Source organism: Vanacampus margaritifer, chromosome 9 (genome assembly GCF_051991255.1).
Source record: "Vanacampus margaritifer isolate UIUO_Vmar chromosome 9, RoL_Vmar_1.0, whole genome shotgun sequence".
NCBI lineage: Eukaryota > Metazoa > Chordata > Actinopteri > Syngnathiformes > Syngnathidae > Vanacampus > Vanacampus margaritifer.
This window is the reverse complement of record NC_135440.1, coordinates 18,874,713-18,898,543: the sequence shown is the minus strand read 5'-3', so window position 1 is coordinate 18,898,543 and position 23,831 is coordinate 18,874,713. Positions and strand designations below refer to the sequence as shown.

At 40.7% G+C, this 23,831-nt stretch overlaps 1 protein-coding gene across 3 annotated transcripts; it reads right to left on the bottom strand.

Moving 5' to 3' along the window:
* Positions 1 to 9,639: 9,639 nt before the first annotated feature.
* On the bottom strand, positions 9,640 to 23,560 carry adar (adenosine deaminase RNA specific). 3 transcript variants are annotated; one of them, XM_077576240.1, is made up of 16 exons: positions 23,466 to 23,560; positions 19,334 to 20,744; positions 17,552 to 17,880; positions 17,228 to 17,420; positions 16,953 to 17,155; positions 15,681 to 15,816; positions 15,367 to 15,596; positions 15,065 to 15,221; positions 13,834 to 14,002; positions 13,635 to 13,728; positions 13,443 to 13,559; positions 13,210 to 13,337; positions 12,946 to 13,128; positions 12,575 to 12,687; positions 12,208 to 12,335; positions 9,640 to 11,153 (listed from the first exon to the last, which is right to left on the bottom strand). In XM_077576240.1, exons 2-16 carry the CDS (start codon positions 20,657 to 20,659, stop codon positions 10,841 to 10,843), a joined length of 3,819 nt encoding a protein of 1,272 aa, XP_077432366.1. In that variant the 5' UTR covers positions 20,660 to 20,744; positions 23,466 to 23,560; the 3' UTR covers positions 9,640 to 10,840. The 3 variants fall into 3 exon arrangements, with proteins under 3 accessions (XP_077432366.1, XP_077432368.1, XP_077432367.1); XM_077576242.1 differs by having other exon boundaries at positions 17,552 to 17,865; XM_077576241.1 differs by lacking the exon at positions 23,466 to 23,560 and adding an exon at positions 22,310 to 22,584.
* Between the last annotated feature and the right edge of the window lie 271 nt (positions 23,561 to 23,831).

Here is a 23,831-nt window from a genome sequence, read left to right as displayed (position 1 = left end):
GGGGGGAAATGCGATTTGTTTACTGTAGCCTGTAAACAGAGGGAATGTTTTTGTGTTATCAATTGCTTTAACTCTCCCCAAAATATTGTGTTTAAATGTGTATTATTTTAAAACTGTTTAAAGACAATAAAAATATAAGTGGCATAAATGCTATAAAAATGGAAATAAATATTTAAGAGAAATACAAGTAATACATTTTACTACATAATGCATATATTTATCAAATTCATTTTAAAATATGAAAATAAAATAAAATGTACAAATTCAAAAATCTAATTATAACGTTTAAACCAGATTTGTAACACCATTTAAATGATTGATCCTTGGCCCATGTCAACCTGTCCAAAAAATGCTTTTCACAAATTATTTTAATTGTTTTATAGTTAACCGTGCAAACAAACAGTTCATTGACGTGTGCTGCTCCTTCTGGTGACGAACTGTATAATGCAGATATGTGGCTAAACGTAGACGGTCTCAACACCTGAGATAGCTGCAGTGATAGTCATTCTTCGCAGAGGATAAAGGATATATGCCTATGAGCATAGTTATATGCGTTGCTCAAACCTTTGAGTTTAAATATCCATCGCTTACAAGATTGCACCTTGGAACTCCCAGAACACCGATGATATTTGCTAGCCCGTCTATAGAGTTTCCCATTATTTGTTAGCATTATGCTAGAAGACTTAAAGAAAAAGTTATGTGGTTGTATTTTTCACTATCCACCAAAAAAAATCATTTGAAAGATGGCTCTTATCTTAAAAACGTGTCACTCGTATCTCAAGGCACCACTGTAAATTAAATTAGTTAAATCCACAAAAGTGGATATCAAGAGTGTTATACAGTCGTGTAATGACTCATTAATGTGTAATTGTAACTCCACAGAGTCTTTTCAGTATAATCCTGGCTAATGAGACCATTCTACCTGGCTTTAATGGTATAAATATGACAGGTGTTGAGTGCACGCTAATGTTCACCGTAATCGGATGAGCAAAGCTCTCAAATTTGTGGGGGGGCGGATTAGAGAACATAGTGATCACAGGTCAGCCCGACTGGCGTCAATAATGCAGATCATAGCGTCCATTTACAAGTATTACTCATGTACACAATTAAAATACAGCACTTCTTCAATAGTGAGTCACTTTATGATTTTTTTCCCCTGGTTTTAATGTCACGCTCGCATCATTTGATGTGTTGTTTCAGGTGGGAGGAATTAGTTAGAGGCTTTGCAGTTTCTACACTGCATGCGTGGATTTGTATTGGGAGTGGCTCGTAAAGGTCAAAGTGGGAAGAAAAGCTTTTGTATGGACAATAGGGTGCAAATGGTGGAAAATGAGGGGGAGGAAAAGATGCACTAATTGTAAGGCTCGCACGGCGTTTTATACGGAGGACTATATTGCATGCCTAGGGTGATATTTTTGAGGATGTGTAAATTATATAATTACAGGTTATCATTAAAGGTACGAACTGTGCCCTTAAGGCATTCAAAATCAGATTTTCTGAATAGTTTGGGTCCTGAATGCATTAAAGAAATGCTAATTGAATTATAATAAATCCAGTAGGGCTCTGAGGTTTGCAGACTGAGGTCAATAAATAGAAGACAGAGATCAAAGCAAACATGGTGAAGCAGCATTCAGCTGTTATGCCGTACCCAAATGTAATAAACTGCAACAGAAGTGAAATCAGCCCCTGAGTGTGCATTTTTTTCCGTAGTTTTTAAACCCAGAAAATGTCTTTAGAATTGCTGATAAACCTTTAATATGTTTCCTAGAAAAATCAGGTCCCCCCTCCCCCACAAAAACGAAAATTTGTAAAGAGTTTAAAATATATTGCGAATAGGTGAATTGGCTGCTTCTTTTTATAAACAATAAATTACGTTACCCAAAACTTAATTACGTTACCAAATATGTTCCCTTGCGCCGATTGAGAAGCAGGACCTTGACAGCTGCACATGCATCCTTTAAGTATGGAAATGGCGTGAAGCTAAGAATGCAACACAATAATCAAGAGTAAATGGGAAAATGGCTGTCAGGCTAACATTAGTTTTGACAGTAATTCGGAAAGCCACATGATGTATTTTTGTAACATATTAGTAGTGGTCAGGCCAATGTTAAAGGGCAACGCACACAGATGAGACTACTCAAGAAAAGGGGAAATCCTCAGTCCCGCCCCCCCAGCGAGTATCCACGATAGGTTGGCGGCGCGATGTGGCAGAAAATATGTGAAGAAGAAAGTGACTAATGGCGCACAATGAACAGACCGTCAAGTGGGCCAGCTTGTTGCCATGGTGACGCTGGAGTATACACAAATGAACCTCCGCCTAATAGATAGTCTTTCATTCCAAATCATAAACCTGCGCAAGTGCAGAACAATGATAAATTCTTCATGGCCTGGGCATGGGCTGACCCGTAATCTACAGCGACTGCTCGATGGATCGCTATGCTTATATACGACACATCCATCCAACATAGTGAAGGGCTTTATTATTGCTTTTCATAACTCTGCACTCGCTATGAATCTGAAGTCTCCCAGCTTTTTATTTTTTTTTTCATTTTTTTATGAAACCATCAACACAACACCCAAGAAAATGAATAGTGGATTATGCATCTTGCAAACATATTCAACTCCCCGCCACCACCAGACCTCAGTGAAATGAGCATACAGTATACACAATATCACTTCCAAGTAGATTACACATCAAATATAAACTCATAGGGTAGTCAATATCATACATCGTTATTGAGTATTGCTGTTTACTATTATTTATTTCTTATTAATCTATATTAAAATCTTGTCACTGTTCTAAAGAGAAGTTTTTCCCAAAAAATTAACAAATAAAGAAATATGTAGACATGGTTTTTAATTGGAGTACTTTTCATAATTGTTTCCCTAAATCGTGAACAATTCAAAATCAAGTCTTATGTAGTGCAATAAATGCTGAAGAATGAGTCTTGTCTGTAGTGCTATAGTCTTCACAAAGATAAAAGACCAAATAAGGTCAAATAATGAAATCATTGGCCAATTTATCTTACTTGTATGATTGTAGTGAGGAATGTGACAAGAAATCATATGAAAGTGCCTTTCTGATAACATTACTTAGCAATATTATCTTAAAAACAAACGTAAAAAATGAACAATTGTTGTCAACAACAATCAAGACTTAAGTCATCACATCTCAAGTCCCGAGTCTTTAACGCCAAGTACACCGAAGCCAAGTCACAAGTTTTTGTTTTTGTTAAGTAAGAAATTGTCAAAACAAAAACTCAATATTTCCAGTTCTCATCTCTGCCCATAGCAGATGAATGCTACCACTAATTAGCATTCTTCTCCCAAAGCTGAGTGTTGGAATGGAGCAAAGTAGACAGGAAGACAGCTGCTAGTGAATCCATTAGGACATCAAGACAGGAAACCTCTCGAGTCAAACACCCCTGCGGGTTTATATAATTTAGAATTGAACCCACTTTTTCGTGAGAAAGACACCGCTAATGCGCAAGCTCACCAGAGTTTGACCTCAGTTTACCTCACCAGAGCTCACTTAAAGCTGGAGTTTGGCGTCTTGAAGGTGCTAGCAAGAGTTGAATGTAGCTTCACTTTCGCTTGGCGGGACACTGAGGCAGCTACATTGCTAGCATGACTTGTTAATAACCATTGCCATATTGTTGGAATGTACAGTCAGCGCTAATTGTGGCATCTGTCCATATTTCGCCATCTGCACCTCAAAGACCAACTTTATTTACTTTGACATGGAGTAGAGAGTGTTTCCATTTCTTCTTTTGAGCTTTTGTTACTAATCAGAGTTAAATAATCAATAAACTATGATAGTCTCCTTTTTTTAAGAGCGTCTGTTAGCGGCTATTTGCTGTAGCTATTTGAGCTAATGATTGATGTAGCCCATGATCAGGCCTTCTGTCTCTGCACACTGATTGTTAGCTTTATTGACGCCATTGAAATAAGAAATACAACTATTTTTATTATGTATTTAAAAATATTACATTGTCAGGTCATTAGAATAGCTTTAGTGGGAAACCATAACTACCCGTGACAAAAATGAGTCTACCATGCAAACTCCACACAGGAAGGCCGTAGCACAGACTCAAACCCAAGCCTTAGAAACGTAAGGCATAGCACGATGTCACCGTGCCGCTATGGTGAAATATATTTAAAAAAAACAAACAAACTGGATCCTACATGAGGGGCTTGACTGACGTAAGATAATACAGGACTGACTTAGCCAAGGCTGACTGTCATTTTGCAGTATCAGCAAATAGACACGGATGGTGCGTTCGAGTGCTCAAGACACACACACACACACACACATTTCCACTCATACGCACTTCCTGTCACTTTAACATTCCGGTCGGATTTCATCCAAGCATCCTCAAGAGATGATTCAGATGTCATTTTTTTTACTGCCCAACTGTTTGTCTCTACACTTTCATCGCCCCTCTCGATATCGGCTACGATAAGACCCTCATCGGATTTCAGGCCGCTTTTTATACAGTCAAGGCTTGGCGGAATGCTGTAATAGTGTCACGTGAAATTGAAGAGGCCGGCGGTCCTAACTGTGGCTGCGACGGGTGCGCGCAGCTGTCCCTGTGCCAATATTTACAAGTGGCGCACACGCTCCTCCCAAAAAGTCAGCGCCATGGTCAAAATTTATGCAGGGTTGGAGTTGAGAGATGACTGCACATTCTTGCTATGAGTCAGCTGGGCCCAAAACCCTCAGCCAAGTGACGCCATTGGTTTGTCGGACTCACACGCTGCGCCACAACTACTGGCGCGTGACCGCAGGTTTAAAGTTACTATAAAAAAAAATTACTTGGTCATCATGAAAATGTAGCAAAATAAAGACATTTTAACATCTTATTATAAGGTTTTAAACATTTGCACACATATCAGTACAAAACGAGTCATTTAGACGATGTATATTATATTCTATTTTTGTCATTAATACGGTAACTGCCCCTTTAAGAAACCCGATTATGTTTTTCTCGACACTGTGACCAGCATTTTGGCTCTTTAACTCATTCACTGCCATTGACGACTATAGATGTAAAAAAAATCCCTTTATTTCTATAAGTTTAAAAACATTTTCCACTTTTGTTATCAAAAGCATGAAAACCTAGAAATGTTTTTAATCGTGAGTTAGGTCATCCGATTGAAAAAATAATAATCGCCGGACGCCCCTAATTTTTTTAATAATCTTTGTTTTGTTTTTTTAAGAAAATGTTATTAAAAAATATCTATATATTTTTTATATATATATATATTTTTTTTTAAGAAAATATTAAAAATTAAAACAAAAATTATAGAAAAGATTATTGAAAATTAAAAAAAACTTATAATAAAAAAATTCTTAAAGAAAAGAATAATAAAAATTTGAAAAAATAATTACAATATTTTTTTAAATTCAGAAGATTATTATTATTATTTTAAATTTTAAAAAAAAATTAAATAGAAAAGATTATTAAAAATTAGGAGCGTCAGGCGATTAAAATCTGTAATCGTAAATAAGTGTATGATTTCACTAGTTAACTCACGATTAATCACAAATTTTATATCTGTTCTAAATGTAAACACACCTTAGGTGATATTGACTCACCACTGGGTAAAGCCCGACTAGAAAAATGCATGTTTATAGAAAACCACAGGATCTCTCAAAAGGCATTTTCTCATTCATTATAAATACAATCAATGCTTCCATTTCACCAACTCTGGTAGGTGCAGAAATTACTTGCGGCTTTTACTATCGGTGTCTCAGTCCCTATTGTACTATAGAACCCAGATCACCTCCTTCTCATTTAGTGAATGACTGGTCCATGAAGTGGCCATAAAAAAGTCTTAAATTTGGTTCCCTTAAAGCTGCAGATGCGCTGGTAAAAAAAGAGAGACAGATGAGGATGTTATAATAGAAATTTTATATGGATATTGCACAGACTGAGGAAATAAACTGCAAGGAGAGAAAGAAGCTTTGGAAATTGACATGTCCAAAAACGTGCACATTATTTGCGCTCCACAACGCCTAAGAAGTGAGACCCCCATTTCCTGTAGCGCTTGTCCTCAATTAAGACTCAGCTAAAATCTGGTAAGATGCGGGACTTATTTGCCACCAAAAGGCAGCTAGAGTAGAGTGCTAGCATCACTTTTTCATGTTTATGATGAAATACTGCCAAAAATGTTACCAGTATAATGGAGACTGTGGAGAAAAAAACAATGCAATATCCAGAGTAGGGTTGCCATCTTGGATTTGTCAAAAAAAAAAAAAAAGGGGACATCTGACCGAGCTTGGGCGTGAAAGGTATGAATAATTTTGGACGTACCCCTTTTTGTTCAAATGTAGGCCTATATAAAAGATGAGAATCCGCTGTACTTCTCTGCACTCTTTCGTCGTGACTCACCGACTTCCCTGACTTCTGAGGACTGAAATTACCATAATGACAGTCCTTTTTCTGTAAAGCGCAAGGGCTTTGCTTTCAGACGCCATTGGAATTTTTCAGATAGCACAAACGGTGCCAGAGTTACGGTACGCTCGGTAACAAAGCGACATTTTTAGGCTACAGAATTAAGGAAATCAAATTAGCTTTTGGCATTCTTCTAAAAATAAAAATAAAAAACGGGTCAAATTTTGTCATGGGAGAGATTTTTATGTTCCCAAGACAGCTGGTAAAACAAAGAGAACAATTCTGGCAAAAACTGGACAGGTAGCAACAAGGCACTGCTAGCTAGGTAGCATGCAGGGAATAAGGGCCATGAAAAGCTCCCCCAAAAAAACTTGAGTGAAAATCTCAAACATATTGTATCCCACAGAGATGCAATAATAAAACAAACAACAGAGGGAGATTTAAGGAGCGTCTCACCATATACTGTCGATATATGTAACCGGAGAGAGAGTTAAAAAGTTGGATGTATAATGAGAGAAGGACAGACACACACACAGGTGCCTACTGATAAAAAGTCCTAAAGAAAGTTTTTGTCGTAGGTGCTGCTGTTTCGGTTAGCATGTGTGCACACCATTTAAAGCCCCTCGGAATAACCCCAAATAAAGTTGAGATGTTCTAGTAGGCTTTTCTGAACATTTGTTTTGCTTTCTAACAAAAGTCTAAATTTTTTATTTTTTTTTGCAAATCACTGTCTATTTTGAACTGTTCTTAATTCCCTACGGCACATAAAAAATCTCAGATATGTGAGAAGCGTGTAAAAATGTCTATTAGAGGAATGGCCACTACTTTGTACTCTCTTTTTTGTTCACTTTGTTTCCTCATCCCCACTGGCGCCGCCGCCTCGTCTTTATTAAGCATCGATGCTCTTACAAGTTGTTGTGATCTTGTGTCTTTTCACACTTGACTCCAATGAGGCCTTTAACCCCACCCCCACCCCTTCCCCGGCGCCGCTCAGCTTCTGCCATATTTCCCCTTTCCCTCTTCTCATTTATTTCCTTTGGAGACCATCGATTGGCTCCTCCGAGCACTCGGCCCTGGACTAATATTTCACTCCAAGACCCCCCACCTCCCCTCTCCTACGTGCTTGTTGTCTCACTCTTCATCATTAGCCTCACTCTCAAAATACTTGACTTGGAAAAAGGCTTGGGGGAGGAGGGGGGGGGGGGGAAGCAGTGATTGAAAGAAGCTCTCATTATTGCACATAGGGATGCATAGCTGATGACAAATTAGATGGGAGCTAATAACTACATGGTCATTATACAAATGTTAAATCGGGCGTGTTGTTGATTTTGTTTTCCACAAATGTCTTTGGGAGGGAGAGAAGAGGTTATAATAAAATTATTTATGAGTAACATGACTAATTAGCTGGCAATATTGTCGTCTTGTCTCCTGACAGGAACAATGATTGCCAAGCTATGACAACCTCTAACAAAAGTTTTTTCACCTCAGCACAAGGTTGTCAGTGATAGTAAAGTCCTTACAGTGGTCAACATTAAATACTTCTTGATAATATGTTATAGGTGTGACCCCACTAGTCTAAACATGACATTCTGAGTAATATTACATATGTGGAATATGAGTTAAGCAGCAAAATCCAGCCATTTTTATCCATCTCAGGAGGCGGCCATTTTGCCACTTGCTGTCGAGTGAAAATGACATCACAGCTGCTCAGGTCTCAGGTAACAACCAATCACAGCTCAGCTCCAGAAAACAGGTGAGCTGTGATTGGTCGTTAACTGAGCCCCGAGCAACTGTGATGTCATCTTCAGTCGACAGCTAGTGGCAAAATGGCCGCCCCCTGAAATGGACAAAAACAACTGGATTTTGCTTCATAACTCATATTCTGTCAATGTAATATTAATCCAAATATCATGTTTAGACTAGTGAGGTCACATAAAACATATTGTCAAGAAATGTTTATGGTTGACATCCACTTTAAGATCTTCTATGAGGATCATTATATAGCATGTGAATCACCTCCATGCTTTTAGTGTAATTGATAACAAATGAATCATTTAATAGTTTAGTTTTGACCACTTTAATACTCACAATTTCATGATGAGAAGCATCACGTCACTCTCCTCTCCGCTATCGTGCCAGCAGTGCCGCTGCAACTTTCAAGAGTTAGACAAATTCAGTGTCACCATGAAAAAGGTTAACATTTTCCATAGTTTTGATAAGAAAAAAAAAACTCACCTTCTCTTCACAGGAGTAGCTCCTCTTTGTTTTCCTCACAAACATGCTAACAGCTTTGAACTGCTAATTGCTAGTCTTCGTGAATCAAGTCTGCACCATAAACAGTAATATGATGGTATAGTACATTGCAAGAGAATGGGGGGGGGGGGGGGGTTGATCTGCCTAATACTAAATTAAGTTCCTATAAGACGTTTGGGGGCTCCTGTAAATCTTAGAACCCGCTTGCCTAACCCCTGGTCAAGATTACAATACTACTTTAATAACATGTAATCAAATGTAGTGCTATACCGACTATTGACAATTCCCTAGATGACATCACGTCAAAATGGCGGCCTTATGCTGCGTTTGAAGTCGAATTGATCCCACTCGGGCAAACTGACACAATCAGAGTGGGATAAATCTGACTTCAAACTTTGGATCGCTGTCATTTGATTTGTGAGGACTATTTTGATTTAAAAATGTGATCAAATGTTGTTTGACTACTATAACAACATGCCTGGTTTGTATGCTAGTCACAGGTAGCAATAGCAATATGTTTAATGACTTCATGACATTTGGTCACCCTACCATAGCATCAAGTGCTCTTGCTTCTCAGTCTTAATAGCAGAACTCCTGCACTGAGTCAGAAGAAACCCCCAAACGAGATCTTGTTAACGTCCCACTAACAACAGGTCACCCGGACCGGATTCCACAAGGTCTATTCGACATTCACACCTCTTAAAGCCCCGAGCTCTTCACGTTCCCATCTGCTGATCCCAGCGAGCGCTAGAAGCCACTTTTAGCCCAACTCCCCCATTGTTATGGAAGCCTCGCACCCTTCAGTCATGTTTCAGCATAGAAGGGATAGCGAATAGATTTGGCACAAAGACGGGCAACCCCTGAAGGTTACATACAGTGAGCACCCCTCTAAAATTCTGCCCTGAGGTAAAGAAAGCACCCCTCGCCTCAGGGCTAAGCAGCAGATGATGAATGAATTCTGTATGAAGGATGAGAGGAAAGTTCCAAACACATTCCAATGGAATATGGTCAATTTATTCTTTTTGAGACTTCCAATCTTAATTTGTAAAAAAAAAAAAAAAAAAAGTTCTATACAAGATTTAATCTACATACACACACATTGAGTGTCTAGAATACAATGTATTGCTAATGGGGGGAAGTGAAGGCAAAAACTTTACATTAATTGTAAAATAAAACATTCTGTTAAAACAGATTTTGCGCATGCACCAATCAGAGGGTTGCACCACGCTAAGATAAATGGTTTGTAGGTACAATCTTAAATTTTAAATCAATTAATAAAAAAAGAAATACTGGGTGGATTTTTTTAAAGCTTTTCCACAAACGTGTCAGCAAAAAACAAAAACAAAACAATAAAAAGTCAAACTTAATTTCCAGTTGAAGCATGTGTGCTTAAACACAGTAGTCAGAAAAACTCATTTTACTACAATAAGTACAAATTTAGGCTACCTTTGACTGGAATTGTGTATTTGGATCACACTTGTGCATTTGCAGTTTGCATATTGCATCACCTAAACTAAAACTTAAAAACAAAAACACACACAAATCTCAGTTAACAACAAACGTGTTCACGGTCAATGAGCTCGTAGGACTTTTTCACTGCAAAAGTGGAATGACCAAATATGGACGCAGGACAAGTTAGAAGAAACACGGAGAACTCGTGTGCGGCCTGGAGGCCATGACATCTTTTTTTGTGTGTATATAAAAGCATAGGACTGATCAAAGAAGTGCACGAAACTATGGTGTGCTCACGGTTACCATGGCGACCATGTACAGATGGATGTGTTTTTTCATAGCTGGTTTAAATCACTAGAGGTGCCTTTAGTCCATTCAAAGAAATGCAAATCAAAGCTCGCTTGCTTGGTCTTCTTTCAGCTTCCCCGTTGGTCGTCAGGAGAGAAGGAAGCCACTGGCAGGTCACATGATGTTCAGACATGGAACTTGTCAGTGACTGCGGCTCTATGTATAAGATAGCATAGCCTCATTGCTCCCTATCTTTCGATTGCCATTTTCAAGCGTGCTCCTCCTTCAGGCTTCTCATCATCTCATCTTAAGTTCATCCGTTCCCATCAGTCTGTTAGCCTGTAGCCACGTTTCCATCAGATGACACACAGGCGGCCAGTGGCTAATCGAGGTTTGATTGTCCTTTCGCCTCCCTCCCTTTCCGAGCAGAGTCTCATAAACATCTCGCGCTACGCCTCCGCCTGGTTGTATTCCATCGGCCCTCCGTTCCGACTGCCGGCGAAGGCGGCGGGCGCGCTGGCTGACTCCTCCCCCGACTCGAAGCTCTTCTCCTCCATCGGTTTGCCGATCCAGGCGCCGTAGCCGTGGTCGCCGAGCGCTTGGAAGAAGCGGCGCTTGGCCAGCTGGAAGGAGCTGGCCGCCAGCTTGGCCTGAGAGTACGAGTGCATGGCGAGGAGGTCGGCGCGGTCGCAGCGTTGGCACAGTGTGCGGAAGAGACAGAATAGGTTGGACTTGGACACGCGGGACACGGCCAGCTTGTTCCTGTGGGAACCACATGTGGAGTATTGTTGAGGCATGATTTATTTATTTATTTATTTTTAAATACAAGTTGAAGTTTGTTTTTACTGTTTTAGTGGGACTTTAAGGCCCGCTGCACAGCGACCTGAGACAAAAAAAACTGAAATGTCCCCAACCCACCACCGTTGGCGAACATTTCCCCAGTGTTTTACAAAAAAAATTCCTTCGTGACTAAAAACAAAGCATGCACGCGCTCTAGTCCAGCTGTTTCATCTCAATCCACTTCTTCCTTGACAATCTTACCATGTTGTTGTGGTTCAATACACAGTATTTTGTATGTAGAGCCTCCAAACACAATACTGATATTTTAATAAAAAGTTAATATTTGTGTTATATCAAAGGTAAAGTAACAAAAGTATATTAAAAAAAAAAACACTAGGAAGCTAAAAAATTGGGCAAATTGTCATAACATGTCGAGGTTCAAAATGGCTCCATGTGGTAATTTCTTAATTATTGTAAATGGGAGAAGAGAAATAAAATTATTATTATAAATCATATTTTTTTTGTCAAAAAAAAGCATGCATAAAAAATCTGCTGTTATAATTGAACCTTTTCAAGGCTCTTATTTAATGAATGTTATATGAAATATTCTAATTAAAATTTGTAAAAAATATATATAAATACACCATATAGACAGCATAGTTAGCTTGAATCATAGCACAATAGTGCTTTTATTGTCCATAGAAGGCATAAAGGGGGGGTGGGGGGGGACTTATATACAGTAAGTCTGATGCCACTGAACATTTTGAGTAGTTGAAAGTAAAAATATATTCTTAATTAACTCAGTCATCACAATTCAAGAGCAGAGGCTATTTTGGGCTGAAATACCACAAGTCTAGAAAAAAAAAATACAACCCAAGGGTTAAGATGCTTAAAGAGTTGAAGTCTTGTGTGATTTGATGACATTCACCGTTTGTGCATAAATTTCCCCCCAAAATGTTCCAACTTGATGACTTTACAAGTTCCACACTTTCGGAAAGCTTCAACAAGAAACATTTTCTGTAGTTTGGTGACTTACCCATCTAGTTTGCCTTTTGTGCCATCCAGAACTTCCACACTGGTGTGGTCCGGAAGGCTCCAGTTCACGCTGGACTCCTTAGTTTTGCCCGTGTGGCGTGTGGAGTCGTACACGCTGACTCGGCCCACCTATGGAGCAAGGAATCCATGCATTGGGCCTGGTTAGTATCAGAATGCCAATTCTGTCAAGCAATGCGCACATATCTGAGATAATTAGTGCAACCGTAGTCAGATTTCACCTCACAGTAAGAGTGACCCGCTTTGTTTGGTGCTGACAGATCAATACACTTGTTTCGTTGATAAAGAAAACGGCTGGAGGGCTTCAATTAGTGAAAAGAACACCGGGTGATTGATGACAGTGCTCTCACCTCGGGGTGGTTCAGCTGGAAGGGAGGAGGGAGACTTTGACTGAATGCGTCCCCATCTCTGGCCAGCCTGCAGCACACAGCCCGAGTCAGGTGACCGTGGCTGTACAGATAGCCTAAACACAAGAACGGTTACAAAATGAAGGAAGCTTAAGATTTCAGCCCCCCCCTCACTGGTGACATGTAAACAAGTCAATTTTTTTTTTAATAATCTGCAAGCCATTTTTTTTTTTAAATCGTGTTGTAAATGAGTTTGAAATGAAATAAAAGGGATAGCTTGCGGTGTAACTAATTGTATATAAACACGTTGTCTAATTATAGACAGAGATGTTTAAAAGCTATCAAGCCTGAGAGCGTGTAACAAAATGCTTTACCAAGCGTGATTGACTTCAGGTAGATGGGATGCAGAAAGTGAGTGAGCAGCGCCCCCTGTAGGCCCAGCACGTTCCAGCGCATGATCTTGTCACTGCAGCTCATGGTGCGCAGCCTCTCCCCGTGCTGTATTCCATCCCAGGTGGGCACAATCGCGCTGGACTCCACCGGGATGGTTCCCTCGCCTTGTAACGCACAAACCGACATGATCACATGGGTCCAAAGTGTACGCCGAGGATCATCTTGGTGTGTTTTGAGGGTCTCACCATTCTCCACCTTGGTGCGCAGCTTGCCCTGCTTGGCATTCTCAAACAGGGGCTGGTGGCAGCCCACCTCTTCGCCCGTTTCGCTGCACGACTTGTCGAACAGGGCGCCGTCCCCGCATGGCGCCGTGCTTCATGTGAGAGAAAAAGAAAAGAGCAGTAAGATCTGCCATGATATCATTGGTGCATGTGGCAGAGAAAGGGGCAGAAGGGGGAAAAGGGAAATGTCATCCCACCTAATGTAGAGGTGAAAGGTGATGTCAGATTTGATCTGCAGTTTGTTGTCCGCCGCCATCTCAAATATGCTGTTGTCTGTACCTTCAACGTGTTTCAGCAACTCACTGTACAGAAATCTAAGAGGGAGATAGATTTGTAAACAAAAATGAAACCATTGATTTTTTTTTTTTTTTAAGAAGATCAATTTGTACCTAACAAACCCCCTCCTGGAGATGATTTCAGCATGGCCATCATTCACAGTGTCCCCTTTCAGGCTCAGCTCCTCCCCTTTCACACAACGATTGCCTGGAATTGACAAAAAGAAAACACAATCAATGTCACAGATCATTGAAATATGCTACGTAATTGATCAATAGTCATTTCCTGGGAAAACACCACACACACACACACCCGTTCCCAGGCTGACAACAGTTCCTAGGCCTTCCCCCCTCCTCATGACGATGGTGGCCAGGATCTTGCGTCCCAGCAGGCTGTGTTGGATGCGAGTGGTCAGGGCGTTGAATCGCTGGTGGCTTAACATGGCAATCTGGTCGTGCAACGTGCTGCCACTCACAGGAAGCTAGAAAAGAGAGATACAGGACGATAACGACATCCTACAGTCGATCATTTTACTCAAAATCAATTTCCTGAGGTATGCTGTGGTAACTGTATAGTATGGAAACATAAAATAGCGTTTACGATGGTTGTAGCTTTAGGCCAAATGAGCAATTGTTGATTTATTGATGCATCTGCAAATAAACTAAATACAATACAATGTATTTGTTTAATCATTAGTTAATGATACAGTTAATATACTGTCATTTCATAGTGATTATTAGCAGTTATTTGAAGGTAAAATTATACATTAAGATTTAGTTAAAAATTGTGTAAGAGCATTGATTTGTTCTTGTGTTAAATGGTGTGTATTGAATTATTTTTACCACTAGGTGGTGGTAGAGTCTGCTATTGGACATTAATGTGCGTTCGAGACAGATACGAAGAAAAAGATGCACTTGTTGCCTATATAGAAGAGCGAAGAAGAATCGAGATTAATAGAGAGGGCGGAGAAAGACGTGAATTACGCAGTTGTGTTTTTTTGTGTGCACGTTGGAGTAAAGAAAACAAAGAAAAGACAACTTGAGACTCGCCTACATTTTTGTATTGCAGAAACTTACAATTAGCCCCCACAGGATTTGTTTATTAAATAATCTAAACTCGATAGTCCAATAAATTTAGCATTTGTAGAAAATGAATTAAGCAGCCAAGTCCACACGTTTTTATCCATCTCAAGGGGCGACCATTTTGCCACATAATGTTGACTGAAAAAGGCGGCTCACTTGTTTTGGTCGTTTTGTTTGCAAGCTGAGCCGTGATTGGTCGTTACCTGAGCCCCGAGGAACTGTGATGACATTTTCAGTTAACAGCGAGTAGCAAAATGGCCGCCCCCTAAAATTGAGTTTGCTGCTTTATTCATATTCCACAAACACGGCAATATCAATCAGAATGCCGTGTTTAGACTAGTGGAGGCGCATATGACGCATTATTGTAAGGAAAATTTGGGGGTCTACTTCCCCTTTAAGTGTTATCTTCTATTGTGTCCCCTTCGCAACTGGGTCAGCCACCATTAGTGACTAAAAAATACCTCAGCGGGGATGAGCTCCCCAGTGCGGGCTGCCCTCTCCGCCTCCCCAATCAGAACACGTAGAGCAGCGTCGGCCGCCTCCTGTTTGCCTTGCTTCTTGTTTGAGGCGCAAACTGGCGGGAACCAGCGTCCACCCAGCTTGGCCTGATAGGTGAACCTGAAAGCCAGAAAATAAATCAGGGCATTTTTTTCTTATTCCCCAAATAAATAAATAAATAAATAAAAATTAAAAAAAATTGATATATATTTTTTTAAGACATTCCCATGAACTATCGAGACAGACATGTGAAGCTCACACATACTTAGGCTCATGCGCTGACCCAGACTGGCCCACCAGGCGGATCTCAGCAGCAAATCCTCTGGCCCTGGCGTACTCCAATAGCCCCGACACAGCGTTGTTGTTCAGGTGGTTGATGAGATCCCCGACCCCGGCCTCGTGGGCTGCTCGCAACTCGTCGGCTGTCAAAGGTGGCAGAGAGGGGCAAGTCCCGCAGCTATCGCTATCGCTGGAGGAGCCGAGGGGCAACTGGGGCTGATGGCAAGGAGACGAGGAGAAAATTTTACAGAACAAGCAGGGAAGGGGAAGACAATAGAACCACGAGAAAAGTTTGCTCACCTTGTTGAGCTGCAGCCTACCGTCGGCCATCAATTCTTTGACGGCCCCCTCTGCTGCCAGCTGGCGCGCTGCCTTTTTGCTTGGAGCCGAAGCCTCCGCAAACAGATTCTCTCCAACCTTTACTCTGTACATGAACCTGAGGACAAGAGAGGCGGTTGACATCCAGTTTAAGTGTTTGAACTCGAAACATATCATCACACTTCTAGGCTTCTATTGTAAATATATTGTTACAATGAGAGGAGCTGATGGTGCAAGTCAAGACGGATTAATACATGGCTTATGGCAAAGTTAGAAAACACAAGCTTGCTGTGTGTCCTAGTCAGCTGACTGTGACCAAAAGTAGAGGTAAAAAGACTGAATTGACACAGGCTGTATGACAAAATACTCCTGGAAGGGCAAAGTGGGATGAGATAAAGAACCTTCTGACAAGCATGTGACCACGCAGAAGGAAAGACCCAGGGGGAAGGGGTCGTGAACAGACTTAATGTTAGCGAAAACATGCTAGCTTTTTGTTGTCTACGCAAGAATGTTTAGCATCGCCGTAAATGATTATAGGGGGGTGGTAATGCTACATAATGCATGGTTTAATGGCTAAATCAGGCCCACAATTTTCACCTGTAAGTATCATACTGTCCTATGTTTGGTTAATTGAAACAAAAAAACTAGAGATAGATCATATGTTTTTTTTCAGGGCAGATACCGAATATTAGTTGTCACGGTGGCCGATAATCAATATTTGAAGCCAGGAAAAAATAGTGGCATCAGAATGTTTTTTAAACTACAAATGACAATCTTGAACTTTGTTGTAATGTCTTAAAGCATGTTTTTTGAAAAAAAATTCTGACTTTTCAAAATGTGGATTAAAAAAAAAAAAAGTTTTATCAGACCTAGACTTCATTTTAAATTTCTAAAATATCAGTACACCTTAAAATGTCAAAAGTAAAGTAAAGTAAATACCATAGCTCACTAGTCCCAATAGTAATAAAAAATTGAAAAATACCTGACATCTTAAACTTTCACATTTCTTTGTTTTAATGTCAAACAAAAACAAAAGGTTCAGAAGGTTCCTAGGGTCAGCAGCATCTCTTATAACGATAACTGAAAATTTAAACAAATGGTTCCCTGAGATTAATAAGGTTTTAGATTCACCTTTTATCCCTAAAAGAAACATGGGTTTGGTTCATTTCAGCCCCCACCACCATAGAGGAAAAATATTTAAAAGGACAGTTCACAATAAAAACCCAAAGGCTGTGGTAGTGAAGTCGTAAGTACCTTGGATCATGTGGCGGGCCAACTTGGCCTGTGATGATAAATTCAATGGGGTTCCCGCTGCGTTGGCTGTATTCCATCAGAACCGACACGGGATTCTTTCCCCCGGGCAGTGAGCGAGACAGTGGCTGGCGAGGTCCCTCGGGCATCCCCATCACTTCCACAGTACCTGCTCCGAAAACACCCCCGGAGCCCTCAATGGTGCCCTGAAAAATCAAAGCCAGTCGTTACTGAAAGCTTAATCTGACCAATGGTGTGACTCTGGAGTCCCGACTTACATCACTGGAGACCGCGTCCATTGTTTGGTTCATACCGGCAGTACTTCCTTCATTCCCGCTACTTGTACCTCCCTGCATCTCTCCGAAGAGAATCAGCAAAGTGGCGGCGGCGGCGTCTTTCTTTGCGACCTTCTTAGCAGAGGCTTCGACAATTGGAAAGAGTCTCCCATTCAGCATCACCTGCATGCGGAATCTGCCAAACAGAGCATAAATAAGAGTAAAAAATTAGGCGCTATAAGCAAATCTATTACATTCAGCATGCTAGCATTAAAGTTTTTATTAAAAGCTATTGATTTTCCTAAAGCATACGCTTGGGGGACTAACCTGGGGTCATGGGAGGGTCCTGACTGGTCGAGGAGTATGAACTCACAACTCTGGCCCAGAAATTGAGCGTATTCCATTAGGCCGCTGACGGGGTTCTTCAGACGAACCTCCTGCAGTTTTGCCCAAAGGTTCTGTGCCGGCGGAGCAGCCAGAGACACAGCAATAGTTCCAATCGGGTTGGCGTTGTCGGCGGCCGCTCTCTCCACGTCCGTCTGTTTGCGAATGGCGTTGAGATATTCTGGAATATCGTCGGAGGCCCACTGTCCTTCAACAGTCATTTCCTCCTGACTTGAGGTTATGGGTGGTGGTTCAACCTTGGTAGGAGACAGCTGACAGTAAAATTAAAATCCGATTAGGGAGTCCTGAGCTTCACACTTTTGTTGCTTATTTTACTATTGTTTTCAAGTCAACCTTAACTCTTTGACTGCCAGACGTTTTCAGAAAAGGGATGCCATGGGTGCCAGCCGATTTAAGCATTTTTGACTGATCTTTCAAGGTCCACAGAAAATTATGTGTTTGGACTATGGAAACACACATACTACCAAATGAAAGATTGGACTCTCATCTTTCATCAGAAAAAAAAGTTTGTTTCTACCTTATTCCGTTTTTCAGTAATCAACAATAGAAAATGGTTAGTTTCACCTCTGTTTTGAAAAAAACGTATTTTAACGTCTTTGGCACTCCTCCATAGGATTTTACTAAACGTTATTTAACGTTTTTGGCAGTCAAAGAGTTAAACATGTCTTGACAATAATATGTTATATGTGACCTCACTAGTCTAAACATGATATTCTGATTAATATTACATTTTTGGAATACGAGTTATGAAGCAAAATCCAGCCATTTTTATCCATCTCAGGGGGCGGCCATTTTGCCACTTCCCGTCGACTGAAGATGACATCACAGTTGCTCAGAGCTCAGGCAACAACAAATCAGAGCTCGCCTGTTTTCTGAAGCTGTGCTGTGATTGGTTGTTAGCCGAGCAACACTGATGTCATCTTGAGTCGATAGCAAGTGGCAAAATGGCCGCCTTCCAATATTACATGTTTGGAATATGAGTTATGAAGCAAAATCCAGCCGTTTTTATCCATCTCATAGGGTGGCGATTTTGCCACTTCCTGTCGACTGAAGATGACATCACAGTTGCTCAGGGCTCAGGCAACAACCAATCAGAGCTCACCTGTCTTCGGAAGCTGATCTGTGATTGGTTGTTACCCGAGCAACATTGACGTCATCTTGAGTCGACAGCAAGTGGCAAAATGGCCGCCTTCAAATATTGTTAAAACAGCTAGATTTTGATGCTAAACTCGTACACCATTAACATAATATTAAACCAGAATACTGTATTTAGACTAGTGGGGCTGCATAAAACATATAAATTAAAGGGGGGTGGGGGGTGTTGGCTTCCCATTTAAAAGATAAATTAAATATTTAGGGAAACATTTAACTGGTAATCACTCTGAGCAGCATTTGGGTGCAACTTTCAAACATCAGTCTATAGTGGACCACAGAAACATTATGGTTTCCCTCAAAGGTTTATTAGCCTGGTGGGCCGCAAGGCTTAGCGTCACCAACGTAATCACTGAATTGGGCGCTAGTCGTTCATCGTCCACACCCCCTAGCCACCAGGCTTACAAATATTTTGTAGGGGAACATGGATTTGACGAATACATGGTCCAAAAGTCAACAAAGTAGACTTGATTTACATGATCCAAAATGGACAAAATGGAGAAAGCTAAATCTTTATACATACAAATCAAACAAACGTGAAAGAGAACCTACCACTTCAGTCTTTGGCGACCAACTTTCAAACGGCAGCTGCTCAAGCTGTGACGTTGGTTCAAGTGGTGAGATAGGTTTCGCCTCATTTTCCATTTTCACTATCTGATCGCTCTGTGCGGCTTTAAGCGTCCTCATCATCTTCTCTTTGCGGTGGGCTGAGAGCTCCCAGGTGGGAGGTTTGTCGTCACGGTTCCTCACGACTTCCCCGAGCTTCTCTAGGGCATACAGGGTGGAACTGACCTGCTTGGAACTCTTCAAGCCCATGTTTTTGGCCAGCACAAGGGCAGATACTGGCGCTAAATCCATAAGGTGCTTCAAGACGAGCTCCTTTTGATCTGACATTGTGAAAGGTTGATGTTGTTGACTTTGACCAGATGAGTGAAATTCTTCAGAAGCAAAAGACTCCGAAGAAGAAGTTTCTGTGTCAGAGTCTTCTTCTATTTCTGTTTTAGTCTCTAACTTGACTACAGTTTGTTGGGGGTTCCTTGAAACAGACTTTTGAGGTTCCTCGACCCTGACAGGTTTGATGTATAAAGTCCACTTCGGAGGAGTTTGTCCTTGCTTGGAGACTTTCTGTAAATCCGCCAAAGAGTAGAGGGCCTGGTTAATAACCTTCTTTGGAAGATGTAGTTTTTTGGCCAAGAATTTTGCAGAGACACTTTTGATTGGTTGTAAAGCCCTGTGCACCTGGTCCTGGATTTCTGGGGTGAGAGGAATGACGCTCAGGGTTCTTTGGTAGAGGGACAAGCTCTGAAAACTGTCGCACAGAACGTTATCATCCACGCTCCATTTGCTGTTGGGGACGCGGTATCTACTTTGCACCTGGTTTTGATTTGGGTGTCCAGCAAGACTAGGGGCCTGGCTGTAATGACCTCGAACCCAGTTGGGCTTTGGATATCTACTATAACCCGACTGCTGCTGGTATGAGGGATTATTTAACCGGGCAGGTTTGTGAGGACTGACTCTGAACTGCGGTGCCTCAGCACGCTGTCCTCTCAGAAACTGGACCTGTAGGTCCTGAAAGGAATTGAGGTCAGGGTGGGAATCACAACTCTGACTATGTGAGGGTGTGTTAGGGATAGGAGGTTTCTTAGAGGGGCTTGGTTTGGGTGGGGCAGGGGGGCTAAGGGGGGGCGGAGGCCGTGTGGATGCTACAGGATAGACATGTCTGTTGCAGTAATTTGGAAACGGTTGATGGAACTGCGGGGCGCTTCTCAGGAAGGAAGCGGATGGATCCGATTTTTCGTAACGCTCCCTCGTCTGGAGATAAGGTGGTGGGTACCGGTAGAATTGATCGTTGTAAGGCCCTCCTTTACCTCTGCTCATAGCGCAGGGGTCGAGAAAGAAGGGGCCGAAGCGGCTGGATGTAAAGTCTAGGCAATTGTACACCTACCACAAGCAACAAGTACACCTGGAAGACAAACAAAAACAATCACAGGACAACATTAGAATACAAATAGAAGAAGCTATTTCCCGTTAAAACCCCTTCTGGTGACCCTTCAACCTGACATGATCAAGTGTCTCTGAATAATGTGATGCACCTCATAAAATATAAAATATCAATACCACACCAGGGGCCTTTCTTTTCCCAACAGACATCTCTACCCTGTGATATAAGAATTATATCAGTACCATGGGGGAAAAAAAAGATAGAAATCAACACCATGGCTGCCATGGTATGCATCCAGAGAATTATAACCTTGTCAGTCAACAAAGACATTGCAAAGTGACTTAGCATCTCAGTCCCAGGCACACTGAAACTTAATCCCTGGGTAAAAGGACAGGGATGAATAATTTAAATCTTGTTGTGACTATTCCATTTTATTTCGGGCCTTACAATGTTTTTGATGGATGTGAATTTAACAAAGTAATGTGAGACTGCCGCAGACAAAAAGTCACCCAAGCGACAATGTTAAAAAAAAAAAAACTCACAAAGGGCATTAGGAATTCACTTTCACCTGCAACCACACCTCATGCACACACTGTACTTGACTATATTGACTTTATATTTATAAGTTAGCAAATAATATACATTGCTCTATTGCACAAGATTGATTCAGAGGTGAGCCTAATTTTTGTATACACAAGAACAACAACAAAACACCAAATACTGGGTCAGGTTTTCTTCAGTCAGCAGATCTGACCTGTCACATAGATGTAAGCAGCCACGTTAAGGGACAACACTGCAATGTTGGTGCATCACGGTAATTGGGACCGAAATGAACAGAAGCCTGCAGCTATGGCACGGACAATGAGACAAAGTTTTAGGATTTAGGATGGGGGATTTTTATAACTATTACAATGTTTGTTTGTACACTTAACATTTCATTTTCGCCTGTCAGAATGTGCCAATGGGTTTGTATCCACGCTAGTTCAGTTTTGATAAATAATGTGTGCACTTGGTAGTTTGGCAGAGTGATCAATTCTTAAAAAAAATTAAAAAATGCCAAGTTCTTGCTTCAAGCTGTCTATTGACATTCCCAATTGAAATTTACTGTCAAACTAAAAATAAAACAAAGAATGCCACAGTGAGTATTGACCTAACTTTGCACCTTGTGAAAGCCTGTTAGCTTAATGCTAGCACAAAATGCAAAACACCATGGACAGACTAATGAAATTAGCAGCAATGTTTTGGTGATAGAATCCTTTAACTACATTTTAACGAGCAACAACACATCCTTTATCCTCTGTGAAAACAACAACTAATATTATTGCAGTTTACACTTGTTATGGTCTTCTTCAGAGTATCAAAATCATAATTATGTCTGCACATACACTAAAAATTGAGGAAAGCACTGCTAAAGAATAGTGAGTAAAATGAATTTCCCCTTGACGGATTAGAACTACGGTATTGTAAAAAAAATATATATGTATTTTTTTTTTAAAGCTAAATATTTCTGATTAATGCTAAATCATTGTTTTCCAAGTGTCTACGGTGCTAACAGGAATTGCGTTTAAAAGTTATGCGATCCTCACCTTGTTGCTGGAAATGGCTGCGATGATGAGTTTATATTACGATAGATTAAAATGGGTGGCGGTGAAAGTGGAAAATAACACGCAAATTCTACTGGAGGTTAAATACGTTTTGTCTGCTTCTTCCAGGTGCGGACTGGTTGTCGGATTTTTCCACGGAGCAAGAAAAGAACATCAGTAGTAATCTAAGTACGGCACCACACACTGTCTTAATACATACAACTGATTTCACCAGCAAAAATGTCCGACAATCGTGCAAAAGGACAAGGTAGAAAAACCGCCGTGAGACAAATTTAGTTTCGATTTCCCTTCTTGAAAGATTGTTAACTTTCGTTTGAGTCATGTGACCGGAAGGTAGACTGATTGTAAAAAATAAAATAAAATGACGTTTGTAAAAACAGAATTTATGGTGCGATGTTGTGGCATTTGGGCAGAGAGTGAAGGTCACCACAGAAAAAAAAAGTAGTGACTGCAAAAACACATGGTGTCAATCACAAACGAGTGAGCACATGTCGCATTCAGCCCTTAAAAACGCAAACATCACCCAAGGAACCAAAACAGTCTATTTTAAATTAAGCCTAATTTTATCAACATCCCATTACGAACACAAATACACATCACTTGTCTAGTCTCGTTCATAATTTAGTACACGCGCACATGTACATTTGTGCACGTGTTAAATGCAGCATTAAACCTACGTGCACGTGAAATCGGTACAAATTATGAGGCGTATAAAGTTATAAACATATTGACAGATAGGTGTGCAAACAAAAGGTAATTTATAAAGTGATAACATTAATACTCTTATTTTGGCTGGGGGTTCTTCGCGATTTTGAGGTGGCGAGACCTACACGGTAATCTAACGCAACATTGCTTTACATTACAATAGGCGTACACGGAGCAGTGTTTCAGAGTGTGTTTGTTTCGAGCGTCACGCTAAAAACAAATAAATTAAAAGTGCGAAGTGGCGACAGTGCAAGCTAACAGATGCTAGTCTTTAGTAGCCTAGCTCCATTATGGTGGCGGTCGCCGCACCGCCACTGCACCATTTTTAACCTACCGCTTGGCGCATAGACCATTCATTGGCCACATAATACAGAGCTTTAAAAATAAACTCTCCAAAATATTTGACTAAACAGCGAGGAAATCCATCCCCTACCTCGATCCACTGTTTTGTCCACGCTGGCTCAGGGAACAGCGTATTGCGGAGATGGAAACAATCTCGGGAACGATAGACGGAATTGTGACGCAATCACCATGTGACAAAAACGTACGAGGACGTGTCGCGTTAAGATTACGTCACGAATAAACAAACAACATCTTCTAAAGAAATACTGATAAGAATGCAACACAGACAAGCAAAACGTGTTTGGAATAACAGTACTAAAGTTAATATTTTTTTTGTTCACAATTTTAAATAAATCTCATGAAAAAATGTTTTAAATATATGTTTTCGCAGTTGGTCACTCGTAAAGCAGATAAAAGTAACTAGGTAATGGCATCTGCTAATATATAGAATTTTTAG